This window comes from Bombina bombina, chromosome 3 (genome assembly GCF_027579735.1).
Source record: "Bombina bombina isolate aBomBom1 chromosome 3, aBomBom1.pri, whole genome shotgun sequence".
Classification (NCBI taxonomy): domain Eukaryota; kingdom Metazoa; phylum Chordata; class Amphibia; order Anura; family Bombinatoridae; genus Bombina; species Bombina bombina.
The window spans coordinates 1,167,289,388-1,167,316,494 of record NC_069501.1 but is presented as its reverse complement, the minus strand read 5'-3'; the positions used below and the strand labels follow the sequence as shown (position 1 = coordinate 1,167,316,494).

Here is a 27,107-nt window from a genome sequence, read left to right as displayed (position 1 = left end):
CAAGGGCAAGCAGGCCAGGAAACCTGCTGCTGCCCCTAAAACAGCATGAATTGAGGGCCCCCGATCCGGGATCGGATCTAGTGGGGGGCAGACTTTCTCTCTTCGCCCAGGCTTGGGCAAGAGATGTCCAGGATCCCTGGGCGCTAGAGATAATATCTCAGGGATACCTTCTGGACTTCAAATACTCTCCTCCAAGAGAGATTTCATCTGTCAAGGTTGTCAACAAACCAAACAAAGAAAGAAGCGTTTCTACGCTGCGTACAAGAACTTTTGTTAATGGGAGTAATCCATCCAGTTCCACGGTCGGAACAGGGACAAGGGTTTTACTCAAATCTGTTTGTGGTTCCCAAAAAAGAGGGAACTTTCAGACCAATCCTGGATTTAAAGATCCTAAACAAATTCCTAAGAGTTCCATCGTTCAAAATGGAGACTATTCGGACAATTTTACCCATGATCCAAGAAGGTCAGTACATGACCACAGTGGATTTAAAGGATGCTTACCTTCACATACCGATTCACAAAGATCATTACCGGTATCTAAGGTTTGCCTTTCTAGACAAGCATTACCAGTTTGTAGCTCTTCCATTCGGATTGGCTACAGCTCCAAGAATCTTCACAAAGGTTCTGGGTGCTCTTCTGGCGGTACTAAGACCGCAGGGAATCTCGGTAGCTCCGTACCTAGACGACATTCTGATACAAGCTTCAAGCTTTCAAACTGCCAAGTCTCATACAGAGTTAGTACTGGCTTTTCTAAGGTCACATGGATGGAAGGTGAACGAAAAGAAAAGTTCACTTGTTCCACTCACAAGAGTTCCCTTCCTGGGGACTCTTATAGATTCTGTAGAAATGAAGATTTACCTGACAGAGAACAGGTTAACAAGACTTCAAAGTGCTTGCCGCACCCTTCATTCCATTCAACACCCGTCAGTGGCTCAATGCATGGAGGTAATCGGCTTAATGGTAGCGGCAATGGACATAGTTCCCTTTGCTCGCTTACACCTCAGACCACTGCAACTGTGCATGCTAAGTCAGTGGAATGGGGATTACTCAGACTTGTCCCCTTCTCTGAATCTGGATCAAGAGACCAGAAATTCTCTTCTATGGTGGCTTTCTCGGCCACATCTGTCCAGGGGGATGCCATTCAGCAGACCAGACTGGACAATTGTAACAACAGACGCCAGCCTTCTAGGTTGGGGTGCCGTCTGGAATTCTCTGAAAGCTCAGGGACAATGGAGTCAGGAGGAGAGTCTCCTGCCAATAAACATTCTGGAATTGAGAGCAGTTCTCAATGCCCTCCTGGCTTGGCCCCAGTTGACAACTCGGGGGTTCATCAGGTTTCAGTCGGACAACATCACGACGGTAGCTTACATCAACCATCAGGGAGGGACAAGAAGCTCCCTAGCAATGATGGAAGTATCAAAGATAATTCGCTGGGCAGAGTCTCACTCTTGCCACCTGTCAGCAATCCACATTCCGGGAGTGGAGAACTGGGAGGCGGATTTCTTAAGTCGTCAGACTTTTCATCCAGGGGAGTGGGAACTTCATCCGGAGGTCTTTGCCCAAATACTTCGACGTTGGGGCAAACCAGAGATAGATCTCATGGCGTCTCGGCAGAATGCCAAACTTCCTCGTTACGGGTCCAGATCCAGGGATCCAGGAGCAGTCCTGATAGATGCCCTGACAGCACCTTGGGACTTCAGGATGGCTTATGTGTTTCCACCCTTCCCGATGCTTCCTCGATTGATTGCCAGAATCAAACAGGAGAGAGCATCAGTGATTCTAATAGCACCTGCATGGCCATGCAGGACTTGGTATGCAGACCTGGTGGACATGTCATCCTGTCCACCTTGGTCTCTACCTCTGAAACAGGACCTCCTGATACAGGGTCCTTTCAAACATCAAAATCTAACTTCTCTGAAGCTGACTGCTTGGAAATTGAACGTTTGATTTTATCAAGACGTGGGTTTTCTGAGTCAGTTATTGACACCTTAATACAGGCTAGGAAGCCTGTTACCAGAAGGATTTACCATAAGATATGGCGTAAATACCTATATTGGTGTGAATCCAAAGGTTACTCTTGGAGTAAGGTTAGGATTCCTAGGATATTGTCTTTTCTACAAGAAGGTTTAGAAAAGGGTTTATCTGCTAGTTCATTAAAGGGACAGATCTCAGCTCTGTCCATTCTGTTACACAAACGTCTGTCAGAAGTCCCAGACGTTCAGGCTTTTTGTCAGGCTTTGGCTAGGATTAAGCCTGTGTTTAAAACTGTGGCTCCGCCATGGAGTTTAAACCTTGTTCTTAACGTTTTACAGGGCGTTCCGTTTGAACCCCTCCATTCCATTGATATAAAGTTGTTATCTTGGAAAGTTCTATTTTTAATGGCTATTTCCTCAGCTCGAAGAGTCTCTGAGTTATCAGCCTTACATTGTGATTCTCCTTATTTGATTTTTCATTCGGATAAGGTAGTTCTGCGTACTAAACCTGGGTTCTTACCTAAGGTAGTCACTAGCAGGAATATCAATCAAGAGATTGTTGTTCCTTCTTTGTGTCCAAATCCTTCTTCGAAGAAGGAACGTCTACTGCACAATCTGGACGTAGTTCGTGCCCTAAAATTTTACTTACAGGCAACTAAGGAATTTCGACAAACGTCTTCTCTGTTTGTCGTTTACTCTGGTCAGAGGAGAGGTCAAAAGGCTTCTGCTACCTCTCTTTCCTTTTGGCTTCGTAGCATAATACGTTTAGCTTATGAGACTGCTGGACAGCAGCCTCCTGAAAGAATTACAGCTCATTCTACTAGAGCTGTGGCTTCCACTTGGGCCTTCAAGAATGAGGCCTCTGTTGAACAGATTTGCAAGGCTGCAACTTGGTCTTCGCTTCATACTTTTTCCAAATTTTACAAATTTGACACTTTTGCTTCCTCGGAGGCTATTTTTGGGAGAAAGGTTCTTCAGGCAGTGGTTCCTTCTGTATAAAGAGCCTGCCTATCCCTCCCGTCATCCGTGTACTTTTGCTTTGGTATTGGTATCCCAGAAGTAATGATGACCCGTGGACTGATCACACTTAACAGAAGAAAACATGATTTATGCTTACCTGATAAATTCCTTTCTTCTGTAGTGTGTCAGTCCACGGCCCGCCCTGTTTTTTAAGGCAGGTAAATATTTTTTAAATTATACTCCAGTCACCACTACACCCTTGGTTTCTCCTTTCTCGTTGGTCCTTGGTCGAATGACTGGGAGTGACGTAGAGGGGAGGAGCTATATGCAGCTCTGCTGGGTGAATCCTCTTGCACTTCCTGTTGGGGAGGAGTAATATCCCAGAAGTAATGATGACCCGTGGACTGATCACACTACAGAAGAAAGGAATTTATCAGGTAAGCATAAATCATGTTTTTGCTCTAGCGGTAACCTGAAAAGGGCAAAAACTCCTAAGTGGAATTTTCGAGTGTGCGTTCATGTGTTCCCCCATAGAAATCGATAGAGACAAAAAAGTGGGGGGGGAGAAAGAAACACCCTACCATAAGCCCCTAGCCTATTAATCCCTAATCCCCATCCCCGACATCGCAAACACTAAATAAAAGTAAAATAAAAATAAAAGTATTAACCCCTAATCCGCCATCCTCTCACATCGCAAACACTAAATAAAAGTATTAACCCCTAAACTGCCTTCCCCCCCTCATTGCAACACACCTAAATAAACCATTAACCCCTAAACTGCCATCCCCCCACATCGCAAAATACTTAAACTATTAACCCCTAAACCGCCATCTACCCACATCGCAAAATTCCTAAATAAAGTATTAACGCCTAAATCGCCACCCCCCACACATTGCAACATACCTAAATAAAGTATTAACCCCTAAACTGCCATCCCCCCACAATGCAAAGATATAACCTAACATCTAAACTCCCTAACCTAATACCCCCTAACTTAACCCAAATTAAAATACCCCTAAATTAACTAAAAAAATCCTAACTACCTTAAATATTTGAGGTATTTTAAGGGGACAGCAAATTTACAGTTATACAGGCTGTACACTCACTACTTTACATTGTAGCAAAGTGTCATTTCTTCAGTGTTGTCACATGAAAAGATATAATAAAATATTTACAAAAATGTGAGGGATGTACTCACTTTTGTGAGCTACTGTATGTATATATATATATATATATATATATATATATATATACAGTATATGTGTTTATATGTGTGTACAAATGTAATATATGTGTATATATGTATTTACAGACATATATACACATGTAAATACATATGTAAACACATGTAGACATATTTAAGTACATTGGAGCGCTTTGCAGCTAAGTAGATGAAAACATGAAAAAGCATATTTATGCAATATTTAATAAAGTGTTATACAGTGTATTTAATGTAAATATTTCATAGATAGAATAGATACTGTATTCCTATATATATATATACCTATATATAATCATATATATATACAGTATATTTATATATATAGAGAGAGAGAGAGAGAGACCTCCAAAGTAGACAGACACTCTCCAGTTTTGACTTTCACAGACTTTATTTACAGTATTATCAGTGACGTTTTGGGGCAATCCCCTTAATCAGAGCAACAAACAGATAAAATACATTTACCAACCTTATATGTCCACCACCGTACTTATTCATATAAGTCTGTGAAAGTCAAAACCAGAGAGTGGAGTGAGTGCTGGTTTCCATTTTGGATTTATATATATATATATATATATATATATATATATATATATATATATATATATATATATATATAACCAAAATACCATCAGATATATCTAGAAATATGTATTTATGAATAAATAGAACATATTTTGCTATGTGAAGAACATTAGAATGTGAAATATTCATATTTTCATGCGGGGTAAGCATTCTTGAGAATATGCGATTATTTTGCGTGCAAGTACGTAGATTCATTGACTTCTATGGGGGGGAATACGTTAACAGGATCGTGATATTCAAATTTCGGCCTTTTGCGTGCATAGGCTAGCGTGTGAGCAAAAACTTTTAACTTGTAATACAAGAGTTACACAACGCACACAAAAACCCTCTGCATCTGGTTTACATACTGTATAAAGGTTTTTATAACTGTAATACATAAACTATGAATACTGAGATAAAAGTGAAGAATCAAAATCATAAAATAATAGTTTCACTAGACGACCATTTTGTAAGTAATGCTGAACATAGGCTATTAAAAGCATTTATCTGAGGCTGATCTTAGAAATGAAATAGTAACAGACATTGCACATGACACTTCATATTTTTTACTGTACCGTTTTCAATGATCATTTGTCCTGTAAACAAAAAATAATCTAAAACAACTGTTGCAAAAAGATTACAAATAAAACTGCATGTAACAGTACAGCACAGTATTTTACTTAGCAATATTTATGGGTTGATTTTATTTCTTTTTATTGTTTTAGATGTGCAAGAAGCCATTATTAAAAATCCATCATTGGCAAATGGTTTTACAGTGAAATCACCCTTGGTAAGACTATTTTTAACATTTTCTACGTTTCTTTATGGGTTTTCTAATGTTCAATCATATTTAGCTTTATAGGTTTAATGTTGATCAATAAAGTGTGCATGATAAGTGATATGTTTGTTTGAAAAAAGTATCTTTTTATTCTGTTGTTGTTTTAAAGTTAGAAAAGGCAGTCAGACACTGTATTTCCCAAGATATTGTGCCTATAATATGTAAATTCAGCTTCTACGGTTCTTCACAGTAAAAAGGGACGCAAGAGAACTGAATTACATATTGTAGGTAGGATTGCTACCTTGGCCATGTTAAAATGGACAGTTATGAGCTACACATGCTGCAGAGTGTGCAGGGAGGAACATGTATTGGGTAATGCAGGAATAATGTTGCTGGACAGCATTAGTAATGTTCCTCTCTGTACTTCCTTTCTGTGTAACTTATAACTGTCAGTTTTAACATGGCCGAGGTGGCAATTCTAACTGTAGGTGGCTGCACATTTTTAGCAGAGACGCGAGAGCGCACCCTGCTATTCTATACTACAGCAGGTGGTAGCTTCGGAATGGGTGTACTGCTGCTTTGGAAGAAGAAAAAAAATGGTAAAATAGCTATGCGGAGGACAAAGAGGGGGGAGCGTAAGCAGGAACTGGCAGGGTGGGGGGGTATTATCTTTGACAATGTATGTAATATTGGAGCAGAAAAAAATGTCCTTTAAACCATACTGCATATATTTTTAAAGAAAAGTGAGTTTTTATAGGTCATTGAAAATGTTATATGCATATATTATATATATATATATATATATATATATATATATATATAATATATTTAATCCTATAGATTTCTAGAATTAAAAAACAAACAAACATCATTTGTTCTTTTATGTATGCTGTTAAATAATGAAAACTTTTTTTTTTTACTTCAACATTAAATTTAAAAAACATCCATATCTCTCTTAAATTCAATATTTACGAAGGTAATAAAATTTAGCATGCAACAAATGAATATGTTAGTTATTTTATGTTGTTAAGTACTGGTTCATAAACACTACAGCAAACAAATGATGCACGATACATCATCTTCAGATATTTTACTATTTACACTTAAAAGGTTTTAATTGTGTAACATTTTGCATTTTTCAGAATATTCAGCAAATATCACAGCCTGCAGACACTTCATTACAGTCGCAGAGAATTCGCAGTCTGTCTGCAGACCCACGCACACGTTTGCAGAGGAGATACTGATTGTACAGAAGATATATTTTCCTGTATAAAATACATGCCATTATAAAATAGAAATATGTATATTCATGTAATGTAAAAATACTATTTTTATAATAATTTTATAGAAAAGCTCTGATTTTGTTATATTTGTTTGCTGGTTGCAATGCTAATTTTGTTTGCACATGCTTATATATATATATATTATTCAGCATTTCTGGTGGTTTATCCTAAATTGTTTGACATTTCAGACAGGTTTTTATAGTGTAATGTGTGTTACATTTGCTACATTTAAAGAGGGTGCATATACTGTAATGTAAGATATCACCAATCCCATGTGTGCCTTCTCTAAGTGCCTTAATTCTAGATTCCCAAATAAGCTGATAAAATACATATTGCTTCCTGTTAAAAGTAAATAACTATCCTTGATCTTGCTGACTGATCTGAGTTGAAATTTAAGATGGCGGCAACTTGCACTTAAAATCTCTCTGATATAAATATTACTAAATCAGTCTCATGCTATTATATTATATCTACTGTATGGTATAAAGCCTTTTGCCACTTGTAGATAGACATCATCTGAAACGACTTCAAACTTCTCTCTTTCCACCCCAACAAACCCCACCCAGCCTTCAGTTCTGTATTTGCAGATTACTGTAGCTGTGTCAGTCTTTGAGTTCATGGGTACACGCTTCTATGTGGCTTTGTTCACAGTTAACAAGTTTTACAGCTTAGAGGGGGAGCAACTATGTTTCTACCCAACTGATTTTTCAGAGAATAAGGCTGTTTTTAGGACATTTCCTTTGTTCTTTCCAAAAGGAGTTTGATTCTCTTAATAATATTTTGCAGATAGTTTTTCCGTCATTTTGTCTGAGTTCTGGAAAGGACGTTCTTTTACACAGGCTTGATGAGCTCTGGAAGTTCATAAGGAAATTGAAAATCCTTATAAACTTATTGTCCTGTATTGTAGTTTTAAAGGGGTCAAAGTATTACCAAACATTTGGCCAATTTTTATTTATTTATTCTTCTATTCTAATGGTCTTATAATATAGAAAGAAGGCCACACCCTATATGGGTCACGTATAACGAATTTCTCTCCAGGTGAATCTGAAATGAAGATACAAAGAATGGGAGGGTAATATCTGGGTGAAGGGGAGTGTTACCTTTTTTGGTGTTACCACCAGTAAATATATCACTTCCGGTATAAAGAAGATGATTTAGCTCTCAGTCTAAATACTGTATTTTATACTTGTAAACACATTCGTAGCGGTTATGTTGCCAAATAATTGCTCATTTAAAGCTTGTTTACCTAGAAGTAAACATTATTGTTCCAGTTAATAGGATTTCTAATTTGTTCACCAGACCTGAATATTAGGAGTACAATCATCTACAGCCCTTCATTTGAAAAAGATAAACATCTCTACTATTGTAGTAAATATATTAACTGAATTTCAGTGTTGATGAAACCTGAATTAAAAAGATCTACTCAGATAAGTCTATGGCTTCTATAGTCTGCAAGGTAATGCCTGTTTTACAAAATGTGCAATATTAGATATATTAAATGCAATTTTTAAAAAATACTGTATATTAATCTGTCATATAAAGGTCAGATTACATTAAAAATATTTATTGGTTTATTTATAAATATTTGAAATGCAAATGTATTCTTATTGGTAGTTTTCATGGCTTCAACTACACAATTTTTATATTTAAAATTGTGAATGCATAAATAAAGAATTAATATATATGTGTGTTACGGGTAAAGTCAGATGTCCAGGTAATCCTAGGATTACCCAGGTAAAACGGGCATTACCCAAGCGCCTGTGGGTAAAGCCCGATGTACTGTAATTCCCCCATCTACACTATTTTTTTTGCCTCCGTCTGGGGGTTTCAAGAAAGGCGCCCTGCCGATCCTCTGGCATCCGCCCCAAGTGAACCTTGGGGAATGAGGTTTTAGAGGGGGGCTCCCCCCCCCTTGAACCACCCAGCAGGAGGCAAAAAAGATAGTGAAGATGGGGGAATTACAGTGCTTCGTATATATGTTTGATGCACTGACTCGATGGAGCGTACACACTCAGGGGGGATTTATTATTTTACATCGGGCTTTACCCACAGCCGCTTGGATAATGTCCGTTTTACCTGGGTAATCCTAGGATTACCCAATATCTGACTTTACCCATAACATATATATATATATGTTTACAGCTGATGGTACATTTTATATACAGAGTTTAAGATATTTGTGTTCAGAACAAAATGCAATGAGTTTCCTAAACACCCATTTGTATTGATGAAAAAAAATGTTTGTAGTTCTGAAAGTTTTATATTTCATTTCATTCTGGACTGCAAAATGTTCAGTTCATATTGTAACCAGTTATATGTTTTGCGCTTGGCGTTGTGATGCTTTGTAATAAATTACAAAATCGTGAATGGGGCAAAAGAACAATTTACATTTGTCATTTAAAATATATCAGAGTACAAACCCCATAAAAAAACAAATGTAGCTTGTCTCATTTATAAACTAATATTTGTTAACTACTGCAATGCACTTTACTAGACTGATCTTGTTAAACTTAAAAAGAAATACCTCATCATCTCTCTTTTTTTGTGAGTGGATGTTAATTTGCAGTTTTCTGTTTTAACAAAAAAAATCTATTATTTTTCTATTCAAAATAAATTTATAAATGTGTTTTGTTTCTGCATCTCTCTTGATTTGATTTTGGGGACTCTGTCCAAATAATCATAAAAAAAATATATATAAAAAAAAAAGCCAAGATGATATATCTTTTTTTTTCTAAATATATAAATTATTCTAGATATATTTTTTAACAAAATAAAAAAGGTTATTAACATTTATTAACCCCAAACCTCTTTAATGGTAATTGTTGAACATTCATCTCACTTTTGTTATCAAACAACATGAGAGGCATTTATAAGGATGCGCATTTGTAAATTTTGTTAGCTGCCGAATGTGGAAGAAGGCAGCCGCTCACGGCATTCTGCTTTTTCCAAGCCGGTGTACTGTCACATTTTCCTTCCGTGCCTACTGTGCATGCGCAAACCTACGTCCCAGCAGTCCTACTACGCTTAAAGGATTACTTTCTGTTATAATTTTTAAGCTAAACAACTAACATATTAAAGTTAATAAACATTAATTAAAACCTACTGACCTATATTTTCTCCAAAACGAAGTTTCATAACGTTCTAAAAGTTATATCTTTTATTCGCCGATGATGTCACGTTATCCTGCCCACTATTTTCAGCACTGAGTGTTCAAAATACTTAAACCAATAACTTTGTGTTTAAAGCTCCATTTTGGAACCTAGGTATTGTAAACGGATTGGTACAGAGCAAAGGATACCCATGGTGTGGGTGTGGAAAACAATTAAATTTGCAGACAAGATTTCTGATATATGGTAGAGATATGTTAATGAAATGCTATTGAGAAAAAGAATATTTGGGGTAGTTAGTTAGTAACAGGCATAGAAAATATTTACTTACAGTGGCCCTTTAAAGGGACACTAAACCCAAATGTTTTCTTTTGTGATTCAGATAGAGCATGCAATTTTAAGCAACTTTCTAATTTACTCCTATTATCAATTTTTCTTTGTTCTTTTGCTATCTTTATTTAAAAAGCAGGAATTTAAAGCTTAAGGAGCCACCCCATTTTAGGTTCAGCACCCTGGATAGTGCTTGCTTATTGGTGGCTACATTTAGCATATCAATAAGCAAGCAAAACCCAAGTTCTCAACCAAAATTGGCTGACTCTTAAGCTTTAAATTCCTGCTTTTTTAAATAAAGAGATAAAGGAATTTAGATTATACGGGTAAAGAGTCACACTAATCCTGGGAGACCAAAGGCCGTCGTCCACACAGTATAGAATCAGCACACACACAGCTGCTGAAAATAAATTTCAAAAGAGATTCAGGAGTCCCAGAGAAAATTAGTGGTTTAGAGCTCGTAGATTTTTAAATAAAGATAGCAAGAGAATGAAGACAAATTGATAATAGGAGTAAATTAGAAAGTTGCTTAAAATTACATGCTCTATCTGAATCATGAAAGAAAAAAATTGGGTTTAGTGTCCCTTTAAGTATGTGCACATGAGAAAACCAATGTAATTATATTCCACGGATGTTTTAGATCAGTAGGAGGAGTAGGAAAATCTGATAGGTAGGAAAATCTCACAGAACACCGGATTTCTTCTTGTGAAAGTGCAACACACTAAGATCTGTGCAAATTCAGATATAAGTGTGTTTCACTTTAACAAAAAGAAATCCGTCTCTGAAAAGAATGAATGCCGTGAGTGGCCGCCTTCTTCCAGATTTGACTGCTAACGAAACTGCCAATTTCACATTCATAGGAGCTACAACTACTTGATAGCCATTTAAGCATTCAGTAGGGGGTACTGTGGTGACAAAAGCCCTGGATCTAGGTAACACCTTATTTAAATTGATCATCTGCTTACCTTTAAGCCAGCTAGTGATATTGTTGCATATTGGCAAGGAGCCAGGAGTATCATGTAGGTGTGCACTATTTTAAAACCCCTTCACTGCCGAGACACTTTACACCTGCAGTGACCCTGTTGTAAACTATCGAGCTATTTTTTTTTAATTTAAAGAAAGAAAAAAAAAACATTAAAATCAGTGGGAGATTTTTGGGAGTTAATTAATCTCCTTTAAGTATTTTGGCAAAATAGGCTGATAATAAATGTGTAACTATAAACTTTTTAAAATGTTTTGGAAATAGTGGATCCCATTATAACACAAAGATCAATAATATAACTTAGTTTGCATTCCATATGGATTACATATACCCCTTGTTTGCGTATTTCTGCTGCCGGTATCCTTCACGATGGAACTTAGCAGGGAGTTCCTGGTTGTCTGTGGCATCACCACACCATTGGGCTGTGGCTTCACTGTAAGTTCAGGCTTCTACTGGCAAAGGAGAATAAGACTGCAGTCGCATTCGCCATTTCTAATGAGGGGTGGAGCAGATCAAAAGGGGTAACCCCCCAGGATGGTAACAAGTGTTCAGCAGCTGCACTGTGGAGTATAAAATTAAAAAACTTCCAATTTACTCACATTGTCAAATTTGTTTTTAATTTTTTTTTTAAACATAGCTCCTTTCCATGAAAGCAAGTTGAGGTTGGCTCAGGAGTGTGCACGTGACATGAGCATTACATAGCAACAGTATTTGTAAAATGATATACATATAGTGCTTAAGTGTACACTCAGCTACAGTTGACAATACTAGTACAGCTTTTTTAAATTGTACAGTATTTGGGGCCTATCTATCAAGCTCCGCACGCCCCCTAAAGACCGCTGCTCCATAACGCTGTCCGCCTGCTCTGATGAGGCGGACAGGAATCGCCACAATTCAACCTGATCACAAGAGCTGCTGGTGCAATGCTGAATACGGAGAGCGTATTGCTGTCCGCATTCAGCGATGTCTGTCGGACCTGATCCGCACTGTCGGATCAGGTCCGATAGACATATGATAAATAGGCCTCTTTATCTGAACTGTGAGACTTTAAAGGGTCATGAAACCCATATTTATTTATTTCATGATTTAGAAAGAGCACGCCATTTTAAACAACTTTCTAATTTAATTCTGTTAACTAATTTGCTTCATTCTCTTGATATCCTTTGCTAAAAAGCATATCTAGATAGGCTCAATAGCTGCTGATTGGTGGCTGCACATAGATGCCTCGTGTGATTGGCTCACCCATATGCATTGCTATTCTATCTACTGTAAAGAAAAAATTAAACCCAATTACACTATATATAAAAAGACCTTTATTAACATCCAAAAGGCAAACGCTCTGCATACAAAATAAATGTTTTAAAATCATTTGAAACTTTCACCTTTTTAATGATTTGCAAAACTCTCCTAACCTACTTTTATTTTAGTTATTTAATCTTACTTGGTTGAGGACTGAAAAAATAAAGTTCCAAAAGAGACGAATAAGCCTTGTTCCTTATAAAAAAGCGATCAATCTTTTATTAATGGGTAAAAGCAACGACCATGAGACAAGTAAATAGACCATCAGAATGTAAGAGCACAGTCTTACGTGTTTCGGCGGTACTTCGCCGTAATCATAGACCATATGTGACTCAAGATGCTGTACAATATTTAAAGGTCAAAGGCCTCTATGATTGGTTAATTAAAAACACACCTATTTAACATATTGATGGTCGTGAACCATGAATTTCACATATATATGTATACAAAGGCTAGAAAGAGCAAAAAATAAACATATAAAACAAAAAATAATTTAAAAAAGTTGCAATATGAATACAAATGATATACAGTATATTATGAATAGGAGAACAATAGGCATATGCAAAAAAATCACAACTACAGATATGGGTACAATATTGTAATATGTACATTCTTATTGTGTGAATACTCATAATGATAAATGCAAAACTATACAATTTAACAAGAAGGAAATATATTAAAGCCTAGACATAAGAACACATTGTAAAACTTGTAAATAGTTAAAACTTCATGTGACATAAACAAAAAGGTAATTAGCTTTATAATTCTATCCCTGCTTAATCAGTATAAGTACATCAACAGACTTATTACTCACTAGGTGAGATAACGGATATAGTAGAATATCACCTCCAAATACATAAGTAGAGGCGAGCAAAAAAATGTATATATATTTTTAGAGAGGTTAAATGATGAACGGTCGTTCCCAAAAAATAATAATATAATTTGCTGAGTTAAAGCCAGAGGGTGTCAAAGTACTCAATTTATTTATCCAGTACACCTCCTGTCTGGCCAGAATAGACCATCTATCTCCGCACCCGTAGGGGATATTTAATAAGTTCTATCGCATTCCACTGGAATGTGGATACTTGTCCTTTGTGTATATCAATATAATGTCTGGCTAGTTCAGTGCATCGATTCACATTCGTGATATAGCCCAAATGTTCCCGTATCCTAGTGCGCACATCACGAGTAGTCATTCCAATATACTGTTTGGAATGGGATGAACATTCAATGAGGTATATCACGTATGTGGAAGAACACTTAATTCACCCTTTAGTGTCAAAATTCTGACCAGTGCAGCATGATGTAAATTTGGGACCAACTTTAATGTGGCCACAAGCTTTACAATTGTTTCCACATTTAAAGGTATCATTATGAGTGAGCCAAGAACTGTTACTTGGCAAGTACTTCAACTGGGATGGAGATACTAAATTGCCTAATGTGAGATTCCGAGAATATACAATTTTACAACCATCCCTAAGCTAATAGTATCTTTAAGTCGGTCATCCCCATATAGCATGGGTAAGTACTTCTTTATAATATTACAAACCTGATAATATTGAGTAGAATACTTGGTGACAAACATGGGTTTCCTACATTTTTCCTCACTATTACCATGTTCCTTTCCTGTTTTTCTTAAAAGTGTTGTGCGTGGTTGTATTTTAGACTCCTCATATGCCTTTTTGATAACTCCATCGGGGTAACCCCTCAGTTTCAATCTGCCAGCCAAAGCCTTTGATTCCGACTCAAAAGTCACATCCTTTGAATTAATACGTCGATTTCTTAGGAATTGACCTTTTGCAATTCCCCAAAATACATGTTTGGGATGTGCACTCGAGGCATGAAGCAATGAGTTTGCAGCAACTAATTTACGGTAGAGACTGGTTTCAACTCGGTTAGATACAAGATCAAACTTGAGTTTGATGTCTAAAAAATTAATTTCAGTCTCTTGCCATTCATGAGTAAATTTGATCTCTAGGATGCAACTGTCCAAATATTTCACAAAGCTACAGGCCTCCTTCTGACTGAATGTGCCAATGAAAATGAGATCATCTATACATCTCTTATAGAATCTAATATCCTGTGGTTGGTTGAGGACTGTCAGGGCTGGCAAAAGATGTAGTTGTTGCATGTCTATAAGCAATCACTGTGTTGCATGTAATACTTTGTGTTTTGCAGCATACATAGGTTGCAGAATTTGCCTTTTGGTCTCTTTAAGAAACATGAGAGAAAAACCGTTTCAATAGCAAAGACAAAATAAGCAAATGCAAGCAAAATAAAGTGAATTGCAATGTTTTGTTTTGCTTTTAATTGATTGTGAATTGTATTTTGAGTTTAAAGGGATATTCCGATCAAAATTGTAATTCACATAGATGAATTACATGTTTGAATAGAAACATATTTGCAATATACATGTACTGGCAACAACGCTTCTAGTAAAAGTTATCACTGTTTTAATCTTAGTATTTTTCTCTGCATGTGCATGTGCACAGCTAGGTAGTCTCAGGGCTCGATGATATATTATTTGCCAGCTCAAACCTTCTTTTCTTTTGTAAGATGTATCGAGTCCACGGATTCATCCATACTTATGGGATATTCTTCCCTACAGGAAGTGGCAGAGAGAGCACCCACAGCAGAGCTGTCCATATAGCTCCTCCCTTAACTCCACCCCCCAATCATTCTCTATGCCTGCTTAAGTGCTAGGAAGGGTAAAGTGAGTGTGGTGACAAAAATGTTAGTTTTTATTTTCTCAAGCAAAAGTTTGTTATTTTAAATGATACCGGTGTGTACTATTTACTCTCTGGCAGAAAAGGGATGAAGATTTCTGCAAGGAGGATGATGATCTTAGCATTTTGTAACTAAGATCCACTGCTGTTCTCACAAGGCGTGAAGAGTACAGGAAAACTTCAGTTGGGGGAACAGTTTGCATGCTAAACTGCATTAAGGTATGTTCAGTCTATTTTTTTCTAGACAGACTGTGTTATTTCTAGAAAAGGCTGGCAATATCCCCATGAGGGAAAGGTAAGCTGTATTCAGTAAAGGAGGAATCCAAGCTTGCATAAAGGGCTCATAGTTACTGGTGACACTAATAGGAAAAAACGTTTTGGTTTAATTACAAATAAAACTTTTTTTTAGGGACTTTAAGGGGTCTTTGTGGCTTGTTTAAGGGTTATTAACCCACATGGCTAGTTTAAGAAACACTCTGTGGTGTTTTTTAGGCCCCATAACTTCGAGTGAGGTGGCACCTCACTTACCCTTATTTCATCGCTGCTGACTCTTATTGGCGCCATTGGTTACACCTTCCCTGACATCACGGCTGACGTTTCATTGTTATTGTATTAGCTACACGCTATTGGCCGATCTTGTCCGCCACTGAACAGTTTACTTCTACCTCATACAATTGGTCGTTACTATATATCTTTTACCGAGATATAATGATTCAGTCTGTATCCACATTATTATGTCTGGTCATATTATGGTTGTCCTGATTATATTCAAGTTAGTGATCTATATTCGAGTATACTCGCTTAGATGCAGCATATTTTGACACGTATTCTACTTTCTCATTACTTTCCCCACGTCAATTATTACACATATGCCTCATTTAATACTAGCAATTTCAAACCCCCACCATCAACTAACTTTTATCAAATAGCCTTAGACACGTTTTAAATCTAACAAATAGTGTACAATTGAATTTTAAACAGAATGTGTTTAGTTGAGACTTATTTTAATTTGCTCTCGGCTTTAGGGCACAGTACACCTATACACAATCTTCATACAGCTAAATAAAAGTATATAACACTTTTTGAATATATGTATGTGATTAATATATTGTCTTTTGATGAAATATGTTATGCACAACCAATATTAATGTAGTTTTATTTGTAAATTTAACTAACTTTTGCACTTTGGATCCCCATTTACAGATTGGTATGCTCCATTAGGGGTGTGAGATTTTTCTGATCATTGATTGGTTAGCAACCAGTTTAAATATGGCAGCTTTGAGAATGTTTGTATAGCCTGATGAAACAGTGTATATCACTGAGAAACGCGTCGCTGTTGTTTTTATCATTGTTATTAAACCTTTTATATATTTTAATTCTCCATTTGCTGCCAGTTATCCTTTTTTTATCCTGGGGTTTGGGCCTGTGCATTTATCCTGGTCCTCTCTGATCATTTGGCTGGTACTCTGGTACTTAGTCCCATATCTTTTTCATCCACCTGGACTTCTCTGGACTCTCCCTGGTGAGACGAGGATCTCCATCTGATTAACTCCATCTACTGTGGTCGACCGGACGACGTGTGGTTCCGGACTGCTTTTTCTGCACTTGTATGTGCGCCACAATCTGTGAGTAGGATTCTTACTATCATATTGCTGTGTTATACTTACCTCATATGATCTGCACCATGTGGCGCCCTCTATCCTATTTGTTCTAGATCATTTTTCTGAGATCTCACGGGTGGAAGGTGAACATAAAAAAGAGTTCTCTCGTCCCTCTCACAAGAGTTTCCTTCCTAGGGACTCTGATAGACTCGGTAGAAATGAAAATATTTCTGACGGAGGTTAGAAAATCAAAACTTTTAATCACTTGCCGAGCTCTTCATTCCATTCCTCGGCCATCAGTGGCTCAGTGTATGGAGGTAATCGGACTCATGGTAGCGGCAATGGACATAGTTCCCTATGCCCGCCTACACATCAGACCACTGCAAGTATGCATGCTCAAACAGTGGAATGGGGATTATGCAGATTTATCTTCTCAACTGCATCTGGACCAAGAGACCAGAGATTCTCTTCTCTGGTGGTTGTCTCAGGACCACCTGTCTCAGGGAATGTGTTTCCGTAGGCCAGAGTGGCTCATAGTAACGACAGATGCCAGCCTGCTAGGCTGTGGTGCAGTCTGGAAATCCCTGAAAGCACAGGGCTTATGGTCTCAGGAGGAATCCTCCCGATAAACATTCTAGAACTGAGAGCGATATTCAACGCGCTTCAGGCGTGGCCTCAGCTTGCTGCGGCCAAATTCATCAGATTTCAGTCGGACAACATCACGACTGTAGCCTATATCAATCATCAAGGAGGAACACAGAGTTCTCTAGCGATGATGGAGGTAACCAAAATAATCTGATGGGCAGAGGATCACTCTTGCCATCTCTCAGCAATCCATATCCCAGGGGCAGAGAACTGGGAGGCGGATTTCCTAAGTCGTCAAACTTTTCATGCGGGGGAGTGGGAGCTCCATCCGGTGGTATTTACCCAGCTGACTCAGCTATGGAGCACACCAGAATTGGATCTGATGGCGTCCCGACAGAACGCCAAACTTCCTCGTTACAGGTCCAGGTCCCGGGATCCCCAGGCGGTACTGATAGATGCTCTAGCAGTGCCCTGGTCCTTCAATCTGGCTTATGTATTTCCACCGTTTCCTCTCCTCCCAAGTCTGGTTGCCAGAATCAAGCAGGAGAGAGCTTCGGTGATTCTGATAGCGCCTGCGTGGCCATGCAGGACTTGGTATGCAGACCTGGTGGACATGTCATCTGTTCCACCGTGGACTCTGCCAATGAGGCAGGACCTTCTAATCCAAGGTCCGTTCAAGCATCCAAATCTAATTTCTCTGCATCTGACTGCTTGGAGATTGAGCGCCTGATTCTATAAAAGCGTGGTTTCTCTGAGTCGGTCATTGATACCCTGATTCAGGCTAGAAAGCCTGTTACCCAGAAAATCTATCATAAGATTTGGCGCAAATATTTTTGTTGGTGTGAATCCAAGGGTTACTCATGGAGTAAGATTAGGATTCCTAGAATTTTGACCTTTCTCCAAGAAGGATTGGAGAAAGGATTATCAGCTAGTTCCTTAAAGGGACAAATATCTGCTCTGACTATTCTTTTACACAAACGTCTGGCAGATGCTCCAGACGTTCAAGCATTTAGTCAGGCCTTGGTCAGGATCAAGCCTGTATTTAAAACTGTTGCTCCGCCATGGAGCCTAAACTTGGTTCTTAAAGTTCTTCAAGGGGTTCCGTTTGAACCTATGCATTCCATAGATATTAAGCTTTTATCTTGGAAAGTTTTGTTTTTAGTAGCTATCTCTTCGGCTCGAAGAGTTTCTGAGTTATCTGCTTTACAGTGTGACTCACCTTGCCTAGTTTTCCATGCAGATAAGGTGGTTTTGCGTACCAAACCTGGGTTTTTTCCTAAGGTTGTTTCTAATAGGAATATCAATCAGGAGATTGTTGTTCCTTCTCTGTGTCCTAATCCTTCATCAAAGAAGGAACGTCTGTTGCACAATCTTGATGTGGTTCGTGCTTTAAAGTTCTACTTACAAGCAACTAAAGATTTCCGTCAAACATTTTCATTGTTTTTTGTTTATTCTGGTAAACGGAGAGGTCAAAAGGCTACGGCTACCTCTCTTTCCTTTTGGCTGAAAAGCTTAATCCGTTTGGCTTATGAGACTGCTGGCTAGCAGCCTCCTGAAAGAATTACTGCTCATTCTACTAGAGCAGTGGCTTCCACATGGGCTTTTAAAAATGAGGCTTCTGTTGAACAGATTTGTAAGGCGGCGACTTGGTCTTCGCTTCATACTTTTTCCAAATTTTACAAATTTGATACTTTTGCTTCTTCGGAGGCTATTTTTGGGAGAAAGGTTCTACAAGCAGTGGTGCCTTCCGTTTAAGGTACCTGTCTTGTCTCTCCCTTCATCCGTGTCCTAAAGCTTTGGTATTGGTATCCTATAAGTATGGATGAATCCGTGGACTCGATACATCTTACAAGAGAAAATAGAATTTATGCTTACCTAATAAATTTCTTTCTCTTGTGATGTATCACGTCCACGGCCCGCCCTGTCTATTTAAGACAGGTAGTATATTTTTTATTTAAAAAACTTCAGTCACTACTACACCCTATAGTTTCTCCTTTTTCTTCCTAGCCTTTGTTCGAATGACTGGGGGGTGGAGCTAAGGGAGGAGCTATATGGACAGCTCTGCTGTGAGTGCTCTCTCTGCCACTTCCTGTAGGGAAGGAGAATATCCCATAAGTATGGATGAATCCGTGGACTCGATACATCACAAGAGAAAGAAATTTATCAGGTAAGCATAAATTCTGTTTTACTCGCTGACACTCGCAGGGCTGCCCCGGTGCAAAGATCGTAAAAAAGGGGCAGTCCCTGCGAGTTGCGAGATGGCTCCTATTAAAAGTATTTGAGCTCGCTGGTTAGGGAAAGTTCGCTCCTTAGTGCGAAGTTATAAGGGAGCAGGGGGAGCACTTTAAAATTAAAATCCTGCAGCCAATATAACTAACATTACACTGCTTTCTGCTTATAGCATCTTACATTCGCCTATATTTTAGTATGCACTTTTTTTCTATTGGGGTTATAAGTGTTCGTACTGTTTTGAGAAAAGCTCGCCACCTTTTAGTTGGCAAGAAAAAACTGTGATATCTGCAGTGCGAAAATCTTTATAGAATTACGCTGGGATTAGAGAGACATTGTCATATACGCCCATGTTCAGCCCATTTTACGAAAAAACAACAATTAGGTTGTGCATTTCGTATTTATAAATTCAAATTTCTGTGTGATTTTTGCACATACAGTGTACTACAATTACGATTTACGCTGTGCATATTTAATTTGATTTATTCCTGTGTAAATTACATACTAATTTTACTTTTTTGTTAACATACGATTTTTGGTGAAGAATTGTGTTACGATTTTTGATGCACCTTAACAATACAATTTTTCCCTGCTTATTTTTTGTGTGAATGATTCAAATATTTGTTTTTTATAATGTTTAAAATACGAATTTTGTTGTGCACATTTCATATGAAAATGCAGTATACGCCCCTTAGCGAGACACCCTGTTTTCAGGGTAAAAAATTTATTTAGATCATCCCACCAGGGAAATAGATGGACTGGCGAGCTTTCTTTAATAATCTCGCCAGCCCACAGAGCTTTCAATCATTGAGACCTCAGTGCACCAGCATTTTAAATACTGCAACTGCTCAGAGCACCAGTGGGGCTTGTCTCATGTCAGCAATTAACAAATTGAGTCATTACCAGGTTGTTCAAGCACTTTAGGCTCTCTGAGCTAGTGCTGTGTTTAAAATGCTGGTGCACTGTGCATGCTTAAATAAATTTTTGAAACTGCTATAACTTTTATTAGAAACATTTTTGCTAATGCATTTACATATTAAAAAAATGCTTCTATTCAAAACTAAAATGCACCCATGTGGATTCCAATTTTGGCTGGAATGTCCCTTTAATGACCATTTTTCTTGAAAAGTCTGCACAAAGGTGAAATGTTTCACAGTAATAAAATAGCACCATCTAGTGGCAGCATACCATTTTACATTGACTATGTCACGTTGCACTGTCACCTAGCATTATCAAATGTATAACTAAAGGGACAGTCTACTCCAGAATTGTTATTGTTTAAAAAGATAGATAATTCCTTTATTACCCATTCCCCTGTTTTTTATAACTAACATGGTTATATGAATATACTTTTTACCTCTGTGATTACCTTGTATCTAAGCCTTTGCAGACTGCCCCCTTATTTCAGTTGTTTTGTCAGATTTGCATTTAGCCAATCAGCGCCCTCTCACTTGTAAATCCATGGGTGTCACCACAATGTTTTCTGTATGGCACACATGAACTGACGCCCTAGTGAAAACCTGCCAAATGCATTGAAATAAGGGGCATTAGAAATTAGCATATGAGCCTACCTAGGTTTAGCTTTCAACAAAGAATACCAAGAGAACAAAGCAAATTTGATTATAAAAGTGAATTGGAAAGTTGTTTAAAATTGCGTTCCCTATCTAAATCATGAAAGTTTAATTTTGACTAGACTGTCCCTTTAAAGGCAAAAATACAAAAAGGTAGCAGCACCACTTGAAGAGATGTTCAATTCTAATTTATTGGGACATCACATAAACAAAAAGCACAACGTTTCGGGCTATCTGACCTTAATCATGTTGCATACACATATGCCCTAAAACACTCTTTATAAACCCAAAATGGGAGGAGTCTAGTACCTATACAAATGTTCCACATTATTAACATTGCCATATAATAATTGAAGGTCTCTCACTGCTCCATCTAGTGGTAGAAGGGATATTCATCTATACACATGAGAACCTAGAAAACAACACAGGTTCACTTACCAAATATATATATATATACATATATAAATACATTAAAAACAACAGTATATATTTACCTACAACAGTCAAAATTCCAATGCCTATTAACAGATCCCTAATTAATTTTGTAAAGTAACATTCCAGTCTATTTCCTTATTCATACCCAGGGGGATCAAAGATTGGAGGGTATAAATCCAAAACGTCTCTCTACCTTTAAGCATTCTTTGTCTATCTCCCCCACGTCTGGGTCTCTTGACCTGTTCTACTATCTGAAAGCTTAGTTGGGAGATACTATGTCCTGCTTGTAAAAAGTTGTTAGAGACAGGGGCGCCCTTATTGCCACAGCGTATGTTGGATTTATGCTCATTTATTCTATCTCTTATCCTATGTGTAGATTCCCCAATGTAAATTTTGGAACAGGGGCATTTGATAAGATATACAATATACTCTGAATTACAGGTAAAAAAAACTGGTATCTTTCAGTGGATGTACAAAAGTGTCCCCCTTAACGATATTATTACAATTACAGCATCCTAAACATGGGAAATAACCTACTCTAGGGGTAGAGAGATGAGTCTGGATACTCTTTTTGGTAGAGCCTATATCTGCTCTTATTAGTACATCCCTTATATTCTTACATCTCCTATAAGCTGGCATGGGTAACTCTTAGAACTCTATAATGTTAGGATTCAAATCTTTCAATATAGACCAATGTTTCCTAATGATCCACCTGACAGTATTACTCAAGGGGCTAAATTGGGACACAAACACAAGGCGTTTGTTCTCTTGTTTGTCATTTCTCCTTGTATTGCAAGGTTCTCATGTGTATAGATAAATATCCCTTCTACAACTAGATGGAGCCGTGAGACCTTCAATTATTATATGGCAATGTTAATAATGTGGAACACCTGTATAGCTACTATACTCCTCCCATTTTGGATTTATAAAGAGTGTTTTAGGGCATATGTGTATGCAACATGATTAAGGTCAGATAGACCGAAACGTCGTGCTTTTTGTTTATGTGATGTCCCAATAAATAAGAATTGAACATCTCTTCAAGTGGTGCTGCTACCTTTTTGTATTTTTGCCATTGATTGGGGTATGTGCAGGACCCCTAGAGCATGCACCGGATTGCAGCAAGTGCTGGGCATTTTTTCACTGTCCCTTTAAAAGAACAGTAAGCACAGCATTTTTTTTAAGAATACACAAATCTCATATCTGATTGATAAATGCATTGCATATAGCATAGTATGTATCTCGTTAAAACCTCGTATTGGGCTAGATTACAAATTGAAAGTAAATGTGATCGCTTGAGCGCAATTGAAGTTGAGCTCTGGTTAACTTTTTCGTGAATCAAAAAAGTGTCACAAAACACATAAAAAAATACACTACAACGTAGTACACTTATACTCATAATAACACTGATAAAAATTATTTTTAAAAAAATGCACAAAAAAGGCTCAAAGATATGAGGTCTCAGGTGTTGGTAGACAAAGCGCTTTAACATAGCTAAACATAGATATACATGTCTAAAGATGATGATGTATGTATATATATGTTTATATGTGTGTACATTTGTATTTATATGTGTACATATCTATTTACAGACATATATACACATATAAACACATAAATACATATGTAAACATATTAAGGGCTCGATTTATCAAGCCTCTATGGCTGCAAGTTCTCAAAAGAACTTGCTCACCGTGATTTATCATGTAGCGGTCACCAGACCGCTGCTTCCTTAAGATCTTCGCCACTATCTATTGTGGCGAAATTCAATCTCCTCGGTCGAGTTCGACCGATCAGATTGACAGCTCATGCCCACGCGTGATTGGCTGTGTGCGGGCAGGGGGTGGGATTGCACGCAAGCGCAAAATTGCGCTCGTTTGCAATAGCAAATACCTGCGGGTAATTTTGCCCCGCCACAGGCGAGCTGAGGCGTACAGGGGCGCATATACGCGCCCCTGTACGCCTCAGCGTTAATCAATCTAGCCCTTAGACATACCCGACATGCGCAAAAAGCTTACTTCAAGCGCAGTTAACGCTCGAGCAGGAGCGTTAAATAACTCTCCACTTGTAATCTGGCCTTTTATTGGTTCTGCCCGTCACTCCCAATATTTTCATCCACAGATAGTTAAGCCAATTAAACCTCTACCAGCTGCACTATTGCTATGACTAAAAGCAGACTCTTGTTTTAGTTTGTCTGATTGGCTTTCCCAAGCAGACCGATAGTGCATGCACTCTTGCATCACTTAAAGGGACAGTTTACCCAAAACAAAATTTTCCCCTTTAAATTGTTCCCTATGATCCATTTTACCTGCTGGTGTGAATTAAATTGTTCACAAGTCGCTTGTTGACCCTTATTTTGGTATTGAGACTGTGGTATCCCCACCAATACTGAAAGTTTCTATACTTAAGTCCAGGCTATTGACTGGCAATGTAAACACAGCCAGCAGAAGAAATGACATTCCTGGTGGAGTGTAGAAGAGATAACTAATAAAAGGATAATATTCCATTGTTCTCTCTAAGGCCCCAATGTTCAAAGCATAGACAGACCGTCGGGAAACTGCTTTGATGACCTCGTCGGCATTGCAGCCCGACAGTCTGTCAAAATATTCAAAGAAAAGGGGCATGCCCGAGGAATGCCAACGGGAGGCAATGTTGCTTCCATAGAAGTCAATGGGAGAGTGGCGTCACTGCCAACATCGCTGCTCACCGGCATTTTGCTGTGGGGGAGCCCTATTTGAAGTGTGCCTACACTGCGCAGACAGTGCGCTCACTGAAACTAAAATTAGTTTCCATGTAGTCACACTTCAAATATTGCCATGGTGATCCATGTTTATTTACACCTACACTAACTAGTTCAGGCGATGTAATCTCTGCAGCTGATAGACAAACATGGCCGCTACCCTCCCCGCAACCTGCACTTCGCTGCTTTGAACATGTCAATCTTTTGTCAGCTTCTCCCACTAGCACGCCTTGCTTACTCCCCCTGAAAGCCTATATCTACGTCACACCTAACTGAAACTCCGCCTCGCTACCTGCCACCGGCCACCTATACCTACATTACAGCTAACCTACACTCCCCCTGCACCGCCCAGCTAACTCCCCCTGACCGCTTACACCTATGTCACGCCTAACCTACACACCCCTGGAACACCCAGCTAAGTCCCTAATACCACCTACACTGATGTCATGTCTAATCTACACTCCCCTGGAATGCACAGCTAACTGACTACTGTCAAAAAATAAATCCCTATAATAAACTGCAATATAAATAATAAACCTCCCCATTATAACTATGAAGCTATTTCGCTAAAGTTATCTACAATATTAAAATAATGTGTCACAGAGATGTGCCAAAATGCCAGTGGCTGACTGCTGGAGGGCTGGCCAGCAAAACCCCGCCGGCCTAGCTGGGCTCCTGGAACTCAGCGCCGGAGCGGGATTGAACCCACGTCCGACACTTCTTAAAAGGGGACTTAATCTGGATATAAAATGTCCCCCATTCTCCCAGAAGGTTGCACCCCCAAACAAGTGGTATCCCTAGGTGCCTCATCCAATTGCCGACAACATACTAAAAGACTGACTTGATTATTTGCACCCTACGTGATCATCACCTCTTTTAAGTAGTGGCAGACCGGGGCTCAATTCCTGTATGATGCTTTGTTCCAGGATCCCGGCTAGGCCGGAGAGATTTTGCCAGCCCTCTGGCGTTTACCTCATATCCTTGACAAAAGCATTGTCATGTACAATGTAGAGTATTTAAAGTACTATAGATATCTTAAAAGGGATTTAATAGTTGCTTGCTGTTATTTAAAACATAAATATACAGTACTGTGAAAAAGTTGTTTTAGCAAAGTTTTATTGACCATTTATATTGATTTTTCGATCTCTTTATTAAGATACAAACAAAAAATACAGGAAATATGACCACAAAATATAAAAAACAAAAAAACAAAAATTCAGAACAAAATGGCTTCTTCAGGCAAAAGTCACTATTTAGTGTGACCTCCCTTGCCACTAAGCACATTCTCTCCAAATATGATTGCACTGCATTAGCAGTGTGCTTGTGATCGTTAGCATGCTGAAAAATTAAACCATTCCAATTCAGGTGCTTTCCAGAAGGAATGGCATGCTGGATTAAAACCTGTCTGTACTTTTCAGCATTAAACAAACCATCAAATCGGACAATATCGCCAACTGGCAGAATTGCAGCCCCAAACCAGGACAGACCCACCACCTAAAGGACGCAAGCACTCATTCTTCCATCTCTCTCTAATTTGGCTCCTCAAATATTGTCGACGATTGGACACAAACATTTCATACTTGGATTTGTCACTCCATAGTACTCTTTTTCATTCCAATCTTTGTAAGCTTTAGCATATCTTAGCCTTTTCACCCTGTTCCCCTTCAGAAAAAGTGGTTTCTTTGCTGCTACCCTTCTACAAAGACCATTCCTGATCAAGCATCTTTGTACTGTAGAAGGGTCAACTTGGCATCCCGATGAATCTGCCAGATGCTGAACCAGGTCCTTGCTGGACTTCTTCCGTTCTCTCAAAGAAGAAACTCTGAGAAACTTCTCATCAGATTTTGAAAGTTTTCTTTGCCTTCCAGTCCTTTTTTGTCCCTGACCTCTCCTGATTCTTCAAATTTCTTTATAACAGCTTGAATACCACATATTGAATATTCAGTTTGTTTTCTGATTTCCCTTTTAGAGTGGCCTTGCTGATGCAAAAGTATGATTTTATATCTGATTGAGAGAGTTACCAATGGCACTTCTTGTGTACAAGGGACCTGTATTTCCTTTATTTAGCCAACTGATACGGCTTGGTGTGGGTGCTGTGTGTATAAACTTAGATGCTGAAATTGAGAGAGAAAGAATACACATTGGGAGCACTCCCAGGTTGGTTACAATGAATTCATATAATTGTCACTAGTTTGATCCAAGGATAGAATTGGAGAGACAAGTAGATTAACTAAAGTTATTATATAACTTTTATTGGGGTCAAAAAATAAAAAATAGGAAAATACAATAAAAACACACTTAAGCACCGACTGTAGTATACTAAAATTGGAGTAAAAAGCTGCTAATCAACAGTAACTCACCCAATCAATAACACTATGTGGAGATATCTAAAATATCGACCATGTACATGGGGATCCAATATTCATAAAGTCCCTAGTAATAGTATATGATTGGATTAGAACACCATGTACATTGACTCAACGAGTAAAAGAGTAGAATGAATATAATACCACTGTTATAATTAACAGTTGGGTTGTGTAGCTAATAACTATGAACCAGATGTACAGATAAGGTTGAGGTACAAACCAAGTCTGGTAAGTGAGTGCTTGGCAGGGTATGTGACCTAGTATATTAACAATGTTTGCTCAACGTGAATTGAGATAATACAAAACACACAACCATGATGTTACTAAAGTGTATATTAATGCCTATAGAAATAGGATGTAGT

General features: G+C 38.2%; 1 protein-coding gene across 1 annotated transcript in view; it reads left to right on the top strand.

Annotated features, from left to right (window-relative positions):
- The window catches only part of CEP126 (centrosomal protein 126), a 63,624-nt gene extending 54,221 nt beyond the window's left edge, over positions 1 to 9,403 (top strand). The window contains 2 exon segments of the mRNA XM_053705586.1: positions 5,442 to 5,506; positions 6,637 to 9,403. Of these exon segments, the coding sequence (XP_053561561.1) occupies positions 5,442 to 5,506; positions 6,637 to 6,738 (167 nt within the window). The 3' untranslated portion in view covers positions 6,739 to 9,403.
- Positions 9,404 to 27,107: the final 17,704 nt, after the last annotated feature.